Source organism: Neltuma alba, unplaced genomic scaffold (genome assembly GCF_004799145.2).
Source record: "Neltuma alba isolate B1F8T4 unplaced genomic scaffold, ASM479914v2 tig00013180_pilon, whole genome shotgun sequence".
Classification (NCBI taxonomy): Eukaryota; Viridiplantae; Streptophyta; class Magnoliopsida; order Fabales; family Fabaceae; genus Neltuma; species Neltuma alba.
This window is the reverse complement of record NW_021637490.1, coordinates 14,251-29,932: the sequence shown is the minus strand read 5'-3', so window position 1 is coordinate 29,932 and position 15,682 is coordinate 14,251. Positions and strand designations below refer to the sequence as shown.

Here is a 15,682-nt window from a genome sequence, read left to right as displayed (position 1 = left end):
TATTTAATTCTTGCAATGGGAAGGGTATTATCTCGCTTGTTTTACCAGAACTGCCCTGTTGCATGCTGCAATGGAGAAGCAAATGCACTGGATTGAATTTGATAACAGAAAAAGTAGTTTCATGTGAACTGGTTTCCTTATGATTATGAATTTTTATATTGCTGCACGACTTTTAGTAGAGCCTAGCTGAATTTCTGATCTCAAAGTGGAAGGACTGGAAGTCAAGTCAGAGGAGAACCATCCGCTTGTGTCTTTGGATAGATGTGATGGATCAAGCTTGCAGGACCCTTTTTAAAGGGGGAAAACATTGACAAAGGCTTTATAAAAAAATTGACAATGGCTTTATAGTCTTTTGATAATAAAATTATTAGGAAGCAAAAAATTGGACCGGAAACCAATGATTCGGTTTGAAATCCCCTTTGGCTCATAGCTTAAACCGAGGACTGGTTTCAATCAGAATAGACAAGACAAATAGGAGGGTGAACTAGTGTGAACTAGTGATGAATAAGTATGTTGTCTTTAATTCTATTTTTTCTCATTCAATTCTTAATATCACAATCACTATAGATTTAAATGAACTTTAGATGATTTTAGTATTAATGACTATTAATTTTAGTTATTGAGAAATCGTAAAGATGAACATTCTTAATGTTGTTATGCTTTGTTATTGTTGTAATCAAACTATTGTTGTATTTTCTTGTATGTTGTTGAAAATTGGCCCTTGCAAAATAAAGAGTTAAATGTTAGGATTGAAGGGACTAGTCTTTTATAATGTGACGAATCAAAATTTGAATATCGTAACAAAAAGAAAAAAAGATTTAGATGTTAGGATTGAGATTAGGATTTAAAATTTTTGGAGATCTTTTTATTAGAAATTAAAATTTGCAAAATAAAAGAAAATGCAGGGAAATTAGGCGAAACTAAAATTAAGGTTCTTGTAACTTGAGTGATTAATTAGAACGCAACCGATTAAGGTTTTACTTAGGGTGTGTTTGGTATGAGGGATTTGGGAGGGAGGGGAGGGGAGGGGAGGGGAGGGGTTTTAATCATTTTCCCTTGTTTGGCAACACACAAATTTTAGGAGGGGAGGGAAAATTTTTTAAAATTTCCCCTCCCCTCCCCTCCCTAACCTCCCCTCCAAAATTGGGAGGATTTGGAGGGAAAGGGCAATATTTTGTCATATTATGACCATTATGCCAATATTTTGTCATGTTGTAACTATTATGTCTATATTTTGTCATGTTGTGACCATTATGCCCACACCTTAAATAAAATAAGAGTAAAATTATCCATATTAAAATGTTTTTCCCTCCCCTCCCCTCTTTTTTTATAAATCCAAACAAGATAATATTAAAATCCTTCCACTCCCCCCCTCCCCTTCCTTCCATTAAAATCCCTCCCCTCCCCTTCCTCTCATTGAGCCAAACATACCCTTAAAGAAGGAAAACATCCTTGGTCTGTTAAAAATTAATTAGAACACAGGGACGCATAAAAGTCGTAGACCAGTGAATTTTTCCTGGGTGGATTAATTTCTGCGCAGCAATAGTGACTGAATTTTAACATGAGCAATAACAAAATAACTATTAAGATATACATAAAAGTGGGATGCCCAAAAAAAAAAATCAAGGAAAATAAAAAAGAAATATATTATATTTCTGCTCTTTTCTCCTCACAGTACGTTATAATTTTTATTGTGAATATATCTACGTTCTGAACTGAACGCAGTTGGTGAACAGGGATACGCAGAGCCGGGGATTCCTCCAGATCGCCATTAGCTTTCCTTTGATCCAAGGTTCACTGATCAGTAAGTAAAAGAGGAAGATAGTAGAAAGCCAGTAAATTGCAGCAGCGACAATCGAAGAATCAAAAGGAATCTATGAGCCCCACGTATACAGGTCCGTTTGGATCAGCGGAAAAATAGTTTATTGAAAAAGTAGCTTATGGAGAAGTAAAGTTTGTAAAAGCTAAATTGGATAAACTGAATTGTATTTGGATTGGAGTTCAGAAAAGCTAGTTTACAAAAGTGAGATTGATAAAAGCTTGTTTGGATAATTGAGTAAAAGTAAGTTTGGTTGTAAAATGACCAAAATGGGTATAAATTTTAATAAATAATAGAACATGATAAAAAAATGATTTAACATAATACAATAAAATTAAAATAATTTATTATGAAGAAGTCAAATTTGATGAGTGAATTAAATTTTAAAATTTTAGAGAAATTATAAAAAATATTTTAAATATAAAAAAAATGAATTGACATAATACATATAAAATATAAAGACTCATTTTTTTTTCCTAGTCTAGATGTTCTCCATCAGTCCATCCCCCTTCGCTCCATCACCCCTCGTTGGCTTTCTCATTTCCCAACCAATAAGCACATAAAAGTAGCTTTCATCAGCTTATGCCAATCGTGGAAATAAGCTACTTTTGGCTTAAAAGTAAGATGGGCCAAAAGTGAAACCAAATGCAACAAAAAGTGAACAAGCTGACTTTTGGTTCATAAGGAGCTTATAAGTCATTTTTAAGTGAATCCAAACAGGCATGTAAACTAGAAAGCAGAAGGAAGATTGATTGGGTGAAGATTATGGAGTTAATCACCAAGAACAATGCAGCTAATGAGGCCAGACAGGTCTTGATTATTTTTATGCTGGGGAATAACACATGCTTTGGTGAATAATAGCTCTGAGATATGCAGCTCCAATCTATTTTCGTGTCTGTTTGGAATGGTGTTGATGGGGGATTTGTCAAACCTTGGTATGACAACGTTATAATTAACGTTGCCTCTACTAAAACTGTATTCTGAAACTCTGCTGATGCTGCTTCTTGTTTCTCTTTATTTTCAGGTGCTTCATCACTACCATCTTCCACCTCCACCGTTATATTAGTTTCTTCCTTTATCTCATCTTTGTCTTCTTCTTTCCCTTTGTCTGGTATTACCTGCCACCATATTGTATTCATTATACCCATTGTTTCATAATCACTGCGTTAAAAAAGGGATTTTCCTTGTATTTGTGTGTACAAAAGAAGTTAGTCCCTTCAGTTCTATATGTACGAGCTAGATGAGTGGTTTGGTTTGATTCAAAATATAAGAGCTCAATCTCCCCCCCCCCCCCCCCCAAAAAAAAAAAAAGCTACCCGCGTAACCGGATTCTCATTATGATGTACTGGCTATGTTGATAACAGCCCAATGTATTAATTATTTATTACAATTTTTTCATTTTACCCTGATTCCATGTTATTGAGTCTTAACGTTTTTCTTTAGTAGTTCTAGTAAAAATACTGAAATGACTTATAAATAGGGTTTAAGAGATTAAATCGTTAAAATAAATAGTATTTTAGGAGGACCGGTGCATATTTTTTTTACAAAAAGCTAATTCACCTAATTTTTTTTTAATCGGTATGAATTAGTTAACTAATCCCTATATATATCTATGATGGAGCGAGTGCCAACAAACACGTAATTCACCCGGATTTGGGGTGTGTGCCTGCCCCTCCTTCGTTGCCCTCTCTGTTGCCCCTTAAATTTTCCTCACTCTCCAAATGTTTTTTTTTAACCATTAAATTCTATATAAAATAGTGATATTTTGAAATCTCATTAGCAAAAAATAGTGCAGTTTTTAATTTTTTACGAGTTTTCAAATACTTTGTATCTAATTTAAAAATAAGTTTCATTGATTTTAGAGTGATTTTCTTTCAAAAAACGTTTGGAAAGTGCAAAAAGTTTAGGGACAAGCATAAGAGGAGTAGCAAACACGCCAAATCCAATTCAACGGGCATATATTTGTACGACATTGTAACTACTCTGGTGGTTCTACCAGCAAACTTAACCATTTGAATTTGATATATATATATATATATATATATATATATATATATATAAAAGAGAAGAAGTGGTAAATTTTTTGGTGTATTACCAAGAAGTTTTTCTTTGCGGCTGTAAGGTCATAGACAGTCTTGCCGTTGATGTTCTTGGCTTTTTACAGTGCCTGGAACTTCGGAAGCCTTCTGATGCTCTCCACCATCACTTGCACCACTTTAAGTCCATTGGCCTTCATTGCTAAATGCAGAGCTGTCTCTCCTTTTGCTGTTACTTCTTCGGTACATTCAGGACTATGCCTCATCAATTCTTTAACCACTCCAACTCTCCCTCTGAAAACTGCGTAATGCAGTGGAGTCCGACCTTCGTTGTCCTTCAAAAGGCACTGGTTCTTCATCACTTCATCGTCCTCATCTTCAAGCTTCGCCTTCAAAAGCTCTCTTACAGTCTGAACATGGCCTTGTGCTGAAGCCATGTGCAGTGGGATTAAACCTTCCCGGTTTGTGTGCATGGCTAGTGAAGGCATCAGGCTCATAATCCGCTTCACAAAATCCACTCGTCCTGATAATGCTGCAACATGAAGAGGTGAGTCTACAGATAGGGCTAAAGACGCTTTTTCCAATACTTGAGGATCTTCCTCCATTATTCTGTGCAATGCCTTAACATCTCCCACCCTTGCAGCTTCAACCAATCTCTGATCCATTATTTCTTCTCTGAATGTGATACCATATATTTGCTTGATATTCCCGTACCATACAATCACTTGGTCAGATTCAGAAAATTCCTTGCATTAATATATGTGTACCTGTCTCATCTGTCCGTACACATATGCCTTGCTCTAAGATCAATCTATCTCCTATTATTCCAATGTGCCATATATTTCCGAAGTTAGCTAGTGTCCCCGTCAAGAATTACGTATGTGATAGCTTTTCTTATTGTATTTTTCAGAAAATAATTGACACAACTTTTATTAGTTGCTTCTTCCGCCAGTCAGTGTGAACTCTTATAGTTATTGCTCCTTTTCTATAAACCGTGTTTATCAGAGAGTTAAGATTGGAATAAAATTGAATGCTATTTACTTACACAGCACAATAATTCTGAGTTCAATAATGATTGATATTCGCAGCATCCCAATAATGCATTTGTTTGATAGGATTGGGAAATGTCACTCCTTCCTATCATATCATTGTCATCCAAAAAAACAAAATTGTTTTTGGGACCTAATAACTGTGAATAAATTGAATTTTTGGAACTTAACCGTGATTCTCGTTTTTCGTTATCTTGGTCAGTGAGTCGTTGATACTTATAATGTTAGTATCACCCGTCCTTTGTTAATAAAATAAGAACATAATATTCAATTTAATGGCAAGAAAAGAATATATCCCTGAAAGGACAAAATTTGAGAAAAGTGAATGAGGTTAAAATTTTAGATTATTTACTTGTTTGGCCAAAAAGATAGATTATTAAGTCGAAGGCAAAGAATATATTAAAGTCATCATATAGCATGCATAATCAAAATCAGCAAAAAGTTAGACACCGTATCCATCTGCTACTCACAAAATAAGCAAATAAAATGCAATGGAAATATGATGAACAAAATAGGGAAATAATTGACTCAATCATCAACAAACGGTAATTTGGATCAAGTAAATTGCAAAATAGAGTTTCATGTGATTCTTCTATAAATTAAAAAAGCCTGTCCAGTTGCTATGATTTAACCTATTAATGTTATATAATACGACCTCCAACTCTTAATATAAGATTTAACTTATAGTTTAAATTGCATTACAAATTAGATCATACATTAAGAATCATAGTTAATACTTTTGAGTGCTAAATCCCAACGTGAACAGTTTCACAACATATTGCAACATCATTAGGTTGAGATAGCGTGAGCAGTTGCACATGGATTGTTGTTCGGCCTCAGAAAGTGGAAACCACGATGATGATTGATGTCAAGAAGATCATGGTGTTGAGAAGCAAGAACCAAAAAGCCCACAGGGCTGGACAGTCCTTGAGGTTGTTTGGAGATATCCGACCAAATATCAGGCCAAGGCGAAGGCAGCCCCATTCTACTGCAGTGCCATCTTTGAAAACGAGTGATGGAGGATTTGCCATAGCTTGGTATGTCAGTGTTATGGTCAAGGTGGCCACTACCAGTATTGCATCCTCCTGCAACTGCGATGCATTGCTCTTCTCTTTTTCAGATGCTTTACCGCCATCCCACTCCCCCTCCACGTTTATACGACTTTCCTCTCTTATTTCATCTCTTTCCTCCTCATCTTCTTTCAGTACCCCTAGCACCTGCCACATTCACCTTCCAATCACATATAGAAAGAGTCTAGATGAGATAAGCAAATTCTATTACCTTGTAACGACTCAATATGAGGATATTCTTAAGAAAGGCCACGTGTCAAGAAAATGGAAAATGGAATGTGTTTATCATGAGGACGTTGCAAATGTGGGAGTGAGTGGTGTAGAGGTGATTACACTATATTAAGGGAGAGGCAAAATGAGAATAGGGTGTGGATGATTTGGATGATCTTTTCTCTGGTCCCATTCTTCGGGAATCTTTTATCTTGGCTCTCTTCGTCCCTGTCAAGCTTCCTCTTCTCTCTTCCCTCTATTTCCCTGTTAATTCCTCTTCTTTCAATGTATTTTCAGACGCCTGTAATTGTTATAAACTGGATTGAATCTTAAATACATACTTGTCATTCCATTGTGCTGAGATATTACAATTTAGATCGTTACATACCTGATCCTTAATATAAGAGCTAGTTTGACTTTTAATTTGGTCTTCAATGTAAGACCTCAATTCACTTTATCTCTCATATTTATCTATTTTTCTAAAATAGTTCTTGTGGTAATTACACATGTTAAATATTCTATCAATTAGTAGTTCTAGCTAATATACATAATGAGTAAGGGTATTTTGGAGAATTCAATTTATGTTTATTATAAATAACTAACTTAACACTTCCTTAATTTATTCAAATTAGTCAACTAACTCAGAAGTGGAGGTAGTACTTTGCTTAACATACACACACCCCTGCAACTCTTTCTTTAATTTGCGGCTGCAAGGTCATAGACGGTCATGCCATTGATGTCCCTGGCTTTTACGAGTTCCTGGAAATTTGGAAGCATTTCGATCCTCTCTGCCAGCACTTTGTTCACAGCTTCAAATTGATTGGCCTTCACTGCTAAATGAAGAACAGTCTCTCCTTTTGCTGTCACTTGTTCCAAGCACTCAGGACAGGCGCTCATTAACTCTTCCATCACTCTCATTTTGCCTTTCCGTGATGCACAGTGCAGCGCAGTCCGGCCTTCGTCATCCTTCGCAAGGCATTGATTCACTCCGTCATCGTCGTCAAGCTTTGCCTTCAAAAGTTCCCTCACTGTCTGAACATGACCTTTCAAAGAAGCCAAGTGCAGGGGATCATACCCTGCTGGTTAGGATCTGTGGCTACCTAAGGCATTCGAATCACAATCTGCTCCACAAATTCTGCTTTTCCGTATGGCGCTGCGACATGAAGCGCCGAATCTACAAAATGACCCGAAGATGCTCTCTCCAGTATTTCAGGATCTGCCCCTATTAGGTTGAGCAGTCTGTTAACATCTCCATCTCTTGTAGCTTTCACCAACATCTGAACCATCACCTTTCACCAACTCTTCCTCGACTTTTCAACGCGGTTCCGCTGTACGTATTTATAGCCTCACAATGTGGCGTTATCGTGTTAATTATAATTTGTTCATTTTAGGATGAACATATTAAGTCATTGGCTTAACTTTTTATCTTGATATATTTTATGTAACCATAATCATCACGGTGTGAACTCGCTGACCTGGTAAATGATAAGAAATCAATTTTATTTTTAAAAAAAATGATTGAGCTTACATTGTGTGAGGTCATTGACTTGATTAATATGATAAAAAAATTTTAATAGAGATGGGCTCCATTAATTAATCTAAAGTGTTTGTATCAACTTTACAATGCTGATCAAATTAATATAACTGTTAGGTTTAGTGATAATATAATATATAAACACACACGCAAGCAGTAAAGTCTTGGCCAATAGATAATCATTTTAAACAAATGATTTGTGAATTTATTAATAACCAGAATAAATGATTCAATTAAACAGCGTCATGCAGACCAGACTGAAAAATCGAAATAAGTTCCAACATTAGACTTCAAAAAATTTGCTCGGACAAATTAGGTTGGAATAATCAAAACTCCACTCATGTATGTTTATGCATCCCTCAATCAGGGAGCACATTCGGTGCTCATCGGACTGATGAGCACCGCGTGCTCATCAGTCCAAACGCGTCGTTTAAATTATTGAAGATGAGGTCGTTACCGCTCAGTGATACGTGAATGAAGCAGTTATGACACCGAGACTAACGTAATCCGAGTTTTAAGTGGAGCATATCTCTTCAGATTCTTCTAAATTTCCCGCGCAGCATATCTCTTCAGATTCTTCTTAATTTGCCGCCAAACTTAAACCAAAGCAGAGAGAGATGAATTGCATCGAAATAGAGGAGGAAGAAGGAAGAGGGTCATTTGAAATAGAAGAGGAAGGAGAAGGAAGAGAAGGAATGTTGCACGCTAGGCAAGAGAAAGAAGAGAGAGATAAACAACACCAAATTCCACAAGGAGAGGGGGTAGAAGACGGCACACTACAAGGAGAGAGGGAAGACGACAACGGCACAGAGCGACCAGAGCAAGAAAGAAGAAAAAGGTTTTTTTTTTAACTATATTGTCTCTTGCATAAAACAATTCTGGTGTGTTGTCATATCGTTTTGGCATGCTTTGTACAGATGTTTTGTTTTGGGTTCAAGACGTGCCATTTCTTCCTTTGGTTCCTTCAATACAAACACGTGTATATAAACTCTGCGCACATATATATATATATATAAAAGAATAAAGACCCATTTGTTAACAAGTATTTTCTCACGAAGAAAACAAAAGATTTTCTTATGTGCACAAAATATTGAGAGTTTAATATAAAAATGAAATTATAAAAAAAGAAATGGATATCTGACATTTTTTAAATATATTATGGTTTATTGTGTACAGTAATTTTACCATGGAAGATGAATTGAAGCCAAAAATAGGAAAGGAATTTGGAAGCTGGGAAGAAGCATGGACTTTTTGGCAAGATTATGGTAAAAGAATTGGTTTTGGGCCTAGAAAATATAATGGTACAAAAAGTAGAAAAGATGGTTCACTTATTACATATAGATATGTGTGTAGTAAAGAGGGTGTTCGAAAAGAAGGTAAACAAGAGACATATTCTTCCAAGTTTCGAGCTGAAACAAGGACTAAATGTAAGGCAAAAATGATAGTATCCATTGTTGATGGAAAGTACAAGGTTACTAAATTTAATGAAGAGCATAATCATCCTCTTCACACACCTGAAACAATACATTTGCTAGCATCTCAAAGAAATTTAGCAGAAGTTGATGCTTATGGAATTGACCTTGCGAGAAAGTCTGGACTTCAACAGAAGGCTACTTTTGATTTAATGAGTACATATGCTGGGGGTAAAGCAAATCTTGGATATACACGAGTGGATTTGCAAAACTATTTGCAGTCTAAAAAGCAAAGAAGTATGAAGTATGGAGAGGTAAGGTGTCTATTTGAATATTTTCAAAAGCAACTTGCGGCGAATCCTGCATTCTACCACAAATATCAAGTGGACACAGAAGAAGAAATCACTAATGTGTTTTGGGCGGATGCTGGAATGCTTATAGACTATGCACTTTTTGGTGAAGTAGTATCTCTAGATACGACATATTGTACAAATCGTGATCATCGACCTCTTGCAATCTTTTCTGGCTTTAATCATTATAGAAGTACAGTCATTTTTGGAGCAGCATTATTGTATGATGAGACCACAGTGTCTTTCAAGTGGTTATTAGAAACTTTCTTAGAAGCCCACATGCAAAAGAAGCCTAAAACTGTATTTACAGATCAAGATCAAGCTATGACAAGGGCACTAAGTGAAGTTCTTCCTCATACAAAGCATTGTTTATGCACTTGGCATTTAAAGCAAAATGGCATTAAACATCTTGGAAATTTAATGAAAGATGGGTCACATTTTTTGTCCGACTTTTGTAAATGCATGAGTAAAATTTCAGAGGAAGAAAAGTTTGAAGAAGCATGGAGCCAATTAATCTCTTCTTATGATGTCAAAAACAATCCATGGCTTATATCCATGTATAATATTAAGGAGAAATGGGCTTGGTGCTATGTTAAGAATGCTTGTACACTAGGCATGAGAAGCACACAGCTTAGTGAAAGTGTGAATGCTGATGTGAAAAAATGCACAACACCAAGTTTATCCATCAATGATTTCTTTACTACTTTTGACAAAGTTGTTTCAGAGAAGCGAGACAAGGAATTGAAACTTGAGTTTGATTCTCGGCAACAAATTCCTAGGATGGTCAATCAAAGTGCACCTATATTGCGCCAACTTGTGCTGACTTATACCCCCAGTGCCTTTCGTATGTTCCAAGTACAATGGGATCTCCAATTCTCTGTGATGTTAACTCATCGCGATGAAAAGGAACCATTATATATATACATTGCCCACATGATTAATGAAGAAGGGGAATGGAGAGTTAAGTTTAAACCTGACACACATGACATTTTTTGCACCTGCGGAATGTTTGAGACTACTGGAATATTATGTTGTCATATATTGAAAGTTTATGAGTCAAAGGATGTGAGGATTATGCCTGAGAAATACATTATGAAGCGATGGACAAGGAAAGCAAGGAGTGATGTTGTATATGATTTGAGAGGAAGTGAGATACAGGTAGATCCTAGACTTGAAATTACACGAAGATATAGACAATTAATGCATAAAATGGCAAGATTGGCAACAAAGGCAGCTTACACTCCTGAAAGTTTTGAATGTGTTCATAAATGCATCATTGAGCTAGATAACAAAATTCCAAACAACAATGAAAATATTGTTCCTGAATCAAGTAAGGCCCCAGTGACAGAGTCTCAAAATATTCCTAAGGGATTCAAAAAGAGAGAAGGGACAAAAAGAAAGCGACGTTGGAAACCTTGGGAGGAAAAAAATTTAATGATAAGAAGGCGACTTATAAGAGAACAAAAGGTATGAAGAGTTATTTAATTTACATTTATTTAGAAAGAAACTATTACTAATTTTGTATTCATCTTTTGTAGGATGTTCAAGAGGCTTCACCACTTAGTAAAAGAAGCAAATGTTCAAAAAACAAAAATGCCCAAACACATGATGCTCCCTCATCTCAAGTTGTCACAATTTCAACGGAACCTGCACAAACTCAAGACTCAACATCTCCATACTTAGCACCTTCAACTCAATATGTTTTCCCACTATCTACATCCCAACCATTGTCATTTACAAGATTGTTGAAGGTAAGAATCAATAGTTACATGTCGTTGTTATATTATCAACTCACAAACATTGACATTTGGAAATTTAGGCAGCTGAAGAAAAGGACATCCTATCACTTGACGCTATAGACATTACTACTAATTATTCACAAGGTAATCAATAGAAGAATAATTTTATATTCATTTCAATATATTGTATACAATTGACATCATTATACACTTGTATGTTTGCTTACTACATATAAAGATTGTCTCATCACATGGCAATATTAATTACTTCATACAGGATAGTGAAATAGGCACAACATGGATTTTGCTGGCTACTTTTCTATATGGATACAACCTATCTTCTCTGTTGGAGAGCACAACTTCGTAGGATGTTATAGGATGGGACTTGCTTTACATCTCTGGACAACAATCATCAACCCCTGCAATGATTTTACAGCAAATTAATCTCCATTCTTTATTTGATAGTTTCCAATCTATTTTTCTTTCTTGGTCAAGGTACTATGTATGACTATTTTACAACAATGATAAAGTGCAGCAATATCTAATAAAACTTGTAAGAGTTCAGATTACATGTAAATGTTTTAAAATTTTTATATAATAATAATATTCAAATGATCTAAATCAAATGCCATGTGCTGCTACAAGCTAACTGATATAAGGATTTGGTTGATCATCACTAAAAGCGACATCCTCTAAGTCATCAATATCCATGTCACCAAAAAGTCTTTTTCCTTATTTTGATATGATTGTTATCTAACGACAACTTAACATAGGAGGAAACTTTTCAATTGGCATTTTCTTGGTTGGTTGGTTTCTAAACACTTTTAATAAAAACAGAACCAAGTGTGAAATGGCTGACCTAAACTCAACAATTGATTTTACTTCTTTTTCAGGTTGATTGTTTGAAATAAAGAATAAGTTTGAAACAGATAAACTTTATTTATCATTACACCCAAAGCACATCTTATAATTAATCAGATAACTAGGAGGACTAATTAATAGAATATTGCAGTAATGTCCACGATTGACCCTTTCCTTAAAATATTATCACTAAAAATGCAATATCAGCATGTCATTATGCCTAAAAAAAATTATTGAAGTGATATAACCAAAACCATTTCACAAATTTCAAAACCATAATGAAATTTGTGTGAGGATCGAACATAGTGGAAGACAACTCATGAAACAATAATATATAAGGAACCGCATCAAATGATTCAACCACATGCATTATGTACAAATGTCATTATCGATTTTCAAAATATTGCAACAAGTTGGGAATTTTAGATTGAAATCCTTTACCTATGGATCCTCCGCCAATATTCTGTAGAACCCCCCCTTTTAGACCTAGCCCTTTCACCCTCTAAGATGCAAAATCTTACCAACATCGACAGCATCAAACTTGTAGTGGGATCAACATTTCGATTATCGGTGAAATCGTCAAATAACCATTACCATTTGCCACCTTAGACCACCATGCGTTGATCCTACCAAGTCGTCGGAGTTGCCGCATCTCACTGCTCACAGACTCAACATGTTGGGAAAGAAATTGGAGGAGAAATACATTAAATAAACTGACGGCTGAGATTATTTTATAATGAATGGATGAGATTTGCTCACTTACTCAATAATTTAAACGACGCGTTTGGACTGATGAGCACGCGGTGCTCATCAGTCCGATGAGCACGCGGTGCTCATCAGTCCGATGAGCACCGAATGTGCTCCCCCTCAATCATGCATGTGCCTGCATCATAAAATGAGACAATTTTTCCAACTTAACCTCATGAAATTTACTAGTCTTTTATAACTGGTAAAAAGAAAAAAGAAGCGTTTTTTTTTTTGGTCAATAACTCTATTAACAACTACCTTATCAGAATTAACAGTTTCATGTCAGTAAATTCAGAACTAATGTTATAATATTTACTAGTCATTTGTATAAGATAGGAACTCTCTGATTTGTGTCAAACCGACCTAGTCACTCTCATCATTTATGAATGAGCAGTAAATGGCCAGGAAATACAAAGAAAGACATCACAGCATTCAATTACCTCTTATTTTAACACATTTCTTTTTTAGATTCACGGGCTATGTCCCTGTGATCCTTCAGATTAAGGCAGTGCTTGACGAATTTTTACGAGGCCTTGATGTGATCTCTGATTAGGGCAGTCCCATTCTATTGTAGTGCTGCCTTCTTTGAGAAAGGTTGATGGAGGACTTGCCCAAGCTTGACAATCAGCTTTTTTTTTTTTTTTTTGTATTCTTCAACTTCACTCCCCTCCCTCTTCTACGTCAATGCTTATTTCATCCCCCTCATTTTCTTCCCTCGGTACCTCTACTACCTGCCGCACTCGTATATATTCCAATCAACATGCATGTATATATAAACACTGAAATATATTTATTAATTACATGCACATATATATTATACTTCTCTTCATACACACACACACACACACAGCTGCAAGTTTTTCTTTGCTACTGCTGCAAGTTAATAGGCCCTTTTTCCTTTTTGGTCCCGGGCATTTAACGGTGTCTGGAAATTTGGAAGCCTTTTGATTAGCCTCTCCTTTTGCTGTACACTTGTTCCAGGCACTCAGGACATTTGGTGATTAACTCTTCCATCACCCCCATTTTGCCTTTCTACGATGCACGGTGCGGCCCGGTCCAGCCTTCGTCGTCTTTCAAAAGGCACTGGTTCACCCCATTATCATCAAGCTTCGCCTTCAACAGCTCCCTATGGCTAACGGTCTCAACATGACCTTCTAAAGAAGCCAAGTGCAGTGGGATCTATTTATTATACCGTGCTTGTTTTTTTCTGTGGCTAATGAAGGCTTTCAAGTCACAATGAGGTTCACAAAATCTGCATTCCCTGATCGTGCTGCAACATGAACAGGTGAATTTGCAAAATGAACCGAACATGCTTTCTCCTGTATTGGAGGATCCTCCTTCAATATATTGCGCAGTTTGTTCATGTCTCCATCTCTTGCAGCTTTCACCAAGCCTAGCACTATAAAATAATCACACTTGTTGCTTTGTTGCTTAATCTCCTACCTCCACTCCCCTTTATTTTTTTCAACTTAATTTTTAATTTTTTTCAATGGATTTAATCTTTTTTTTTTTAAGTTGTACTTTGAAAATGCCTGAAAATAAGTTGACGTGTAACTAGCGTGTTATTTATTTATTCATTTTAAGGATGCATTCATCATTTGCTACCAACTTTCCTTAAGATTTGTCAATTAAAATTGATCAACTTTACTTTTTAAATAGATTTTATTTAAAAACAGAAGACCTGTTGACTTGTCACGAAAATAGCACATACATAAATGGTCGTTTAATATTAATATTAATATCAAATAGTGTATATTATATAAAATAGGTTATTATCACCACAAAAAATAAAATTTCAGCAATGACTCAAAATGCCGCTGTCGAAAATCTTACTTTTAGTAGTAACATTGAATGTGATTTTTAGCGGCAACTTTGAAAAGTCACCGCTAAAAATCAATTTTTGAAACTATTTACATCATCTTGCTGGGATTCTTGTTAATTGAAGAGTATAGTGCGCTTAGATGTCCAGATATCCCAGCAAGTATATCCCCAGAGAACCTGCCCAAGTCTTTTGGATAAGACTCCCATTAAATTGTCTAGTATATTAATTATTACCGTACGTTTTACCTAGGTATCTTTGCTTAACGCACATTAATTAATGTAGGCGGAAAGATATTTTACCTAGGTATCTTTTATTAACCCACATTAATTGATGTAGGCGGAAAGATATTAAAATGGTCCTATAACAGGACTAGAGGTTGTTGAAAAAACAAAATTGATTAATCTGGATCCATTAATTAATTGAAGGTTTAGATGCCGACATTACATGCCAATCAAAGTTCTTTGGCCCCTTTACTTAATAATGGCAATTGATCTGAGTTATATGTGTTAGATATTTTTTCTTGTTATAAATATAGGTCACGTCTAATAGATATTTTACTGCACCAAGAAAAATGGCTAAGTTATTAAAATGATCTGCAGATGTGAGGAGTTTTCTAAGCTTATCCAATTAATTTGCGTTATCAGAAGAGCGCTACCCTGTCCAGCGGTGTGAAGATTTCTTTTATGTTTCATTATGTTGCATGAATCCTTTGACACCATTTATTTTGGCTAATATACAAGCGAAAACATGGTAACTATGAGTGGCTCTGGATCATTTTTCATTCTTGTGAACAAGAAGAGGAAAATCACTAAAAATGCAAAGGGAATTGCAAAATATACTGCACAATAGTGAGCAAGAAACTATAACTCAATATGAGGAACAGCACAGGGAGTCTAATGGGACCCCGCAAAGTGTTAACCACGATGGAGACTGATTGGAAGAAGATGAAGGGGTTGAAAATCATGGACGATAAAGCCAATAAAATGGCTGGACACTCCTGAAGGCGCTTTATGAGACCTTCTGATGATCTGTG

The 15,682-nt window shown here is 35.7% G+C and overlaps 3 protein-coding genes and 1 long non-coding RNA gene across 4 annotated transcripts; 1 reads left to right on the top strand and 3 right to left on the bottom strand.

The window, feature by feature from the left end:
* Window positions 1-2,300: 2,300 nt before the first annotated feature.
* LOC114735190 (ankyrin repeat-containing protein BDA1-like) lies at window positions 2,301-4,520 on the bottom strand. The gene is made up of 3 exons (XM_028922865.1): window positions 3,987-4,520; window positions 2,751-2,937; window positions 2,301-2,398 (listed from the first exon to the last, which is right to left on the bottom strand). The coding sequence occupies exons 1-3, from the start codon at window positions 4,518-4,520 to the stop codon at window positions 2,301-2,303; spliced, it is 819 nt and encodes a 272-aa protein (XP_028778698.1).
* A 1,220-nt stretch (window positions 4,521-5,740) lies between these two features.
* LOC114735188 (ankyrin repeat-containing protein BDA1-like) lies at window positions 5,741-7,470 on the bottom strand. The gene is made up of 3 exons (XM_028922864.1): window positions 7,303-7,470; window positions 6,938-7,216; window positions 5,741-6,121 (listed from the first exon to the last, which is right to left on the bottom strand). Exons 1-3 carry the CDS (start codon window positions 7,468-7,470, stop codon window positions 5,741-5,743), a joined length of 828 nt encoding a protein of 275 aa, XP_028778697.1.
* Window positions 7,471-8,904: 1,434 nt separating this feature from the next.
* Window positions 8,905-10,953, top strand: LOC114735187 (protein FAR1-RELATED SEQUENCE 5-like). Its single transcript, XM_028922863.1, has one exon. The coding sequence runs from the start codon at window positions 8,905-8,907 to the stop codon at window positions 10,951-10,953; it is 2,049 nt and encodes a 682-aa protein (XP_028778696.1).
* A 414-nt stretch (window positions 10,954-11,367) lies between these two features.
* LOC114735181 (uncharacterized) lies at window positions 11,368-12,843 on the bottom strand. Its single transcript, XR_003739242.1, has 2 exons — window positions 12,522-12,843; window positions 11,368-11,638 (listed from the first exon to the last, which is right to left on the bottom strand). It is a non-coding gene; the product is annotated as an uncharacterized LOC114735181 (long non-coding RNA).
* Between the last annotated feature and the right edge of the window lie 2,839 nt (window positions 12,844-15,682).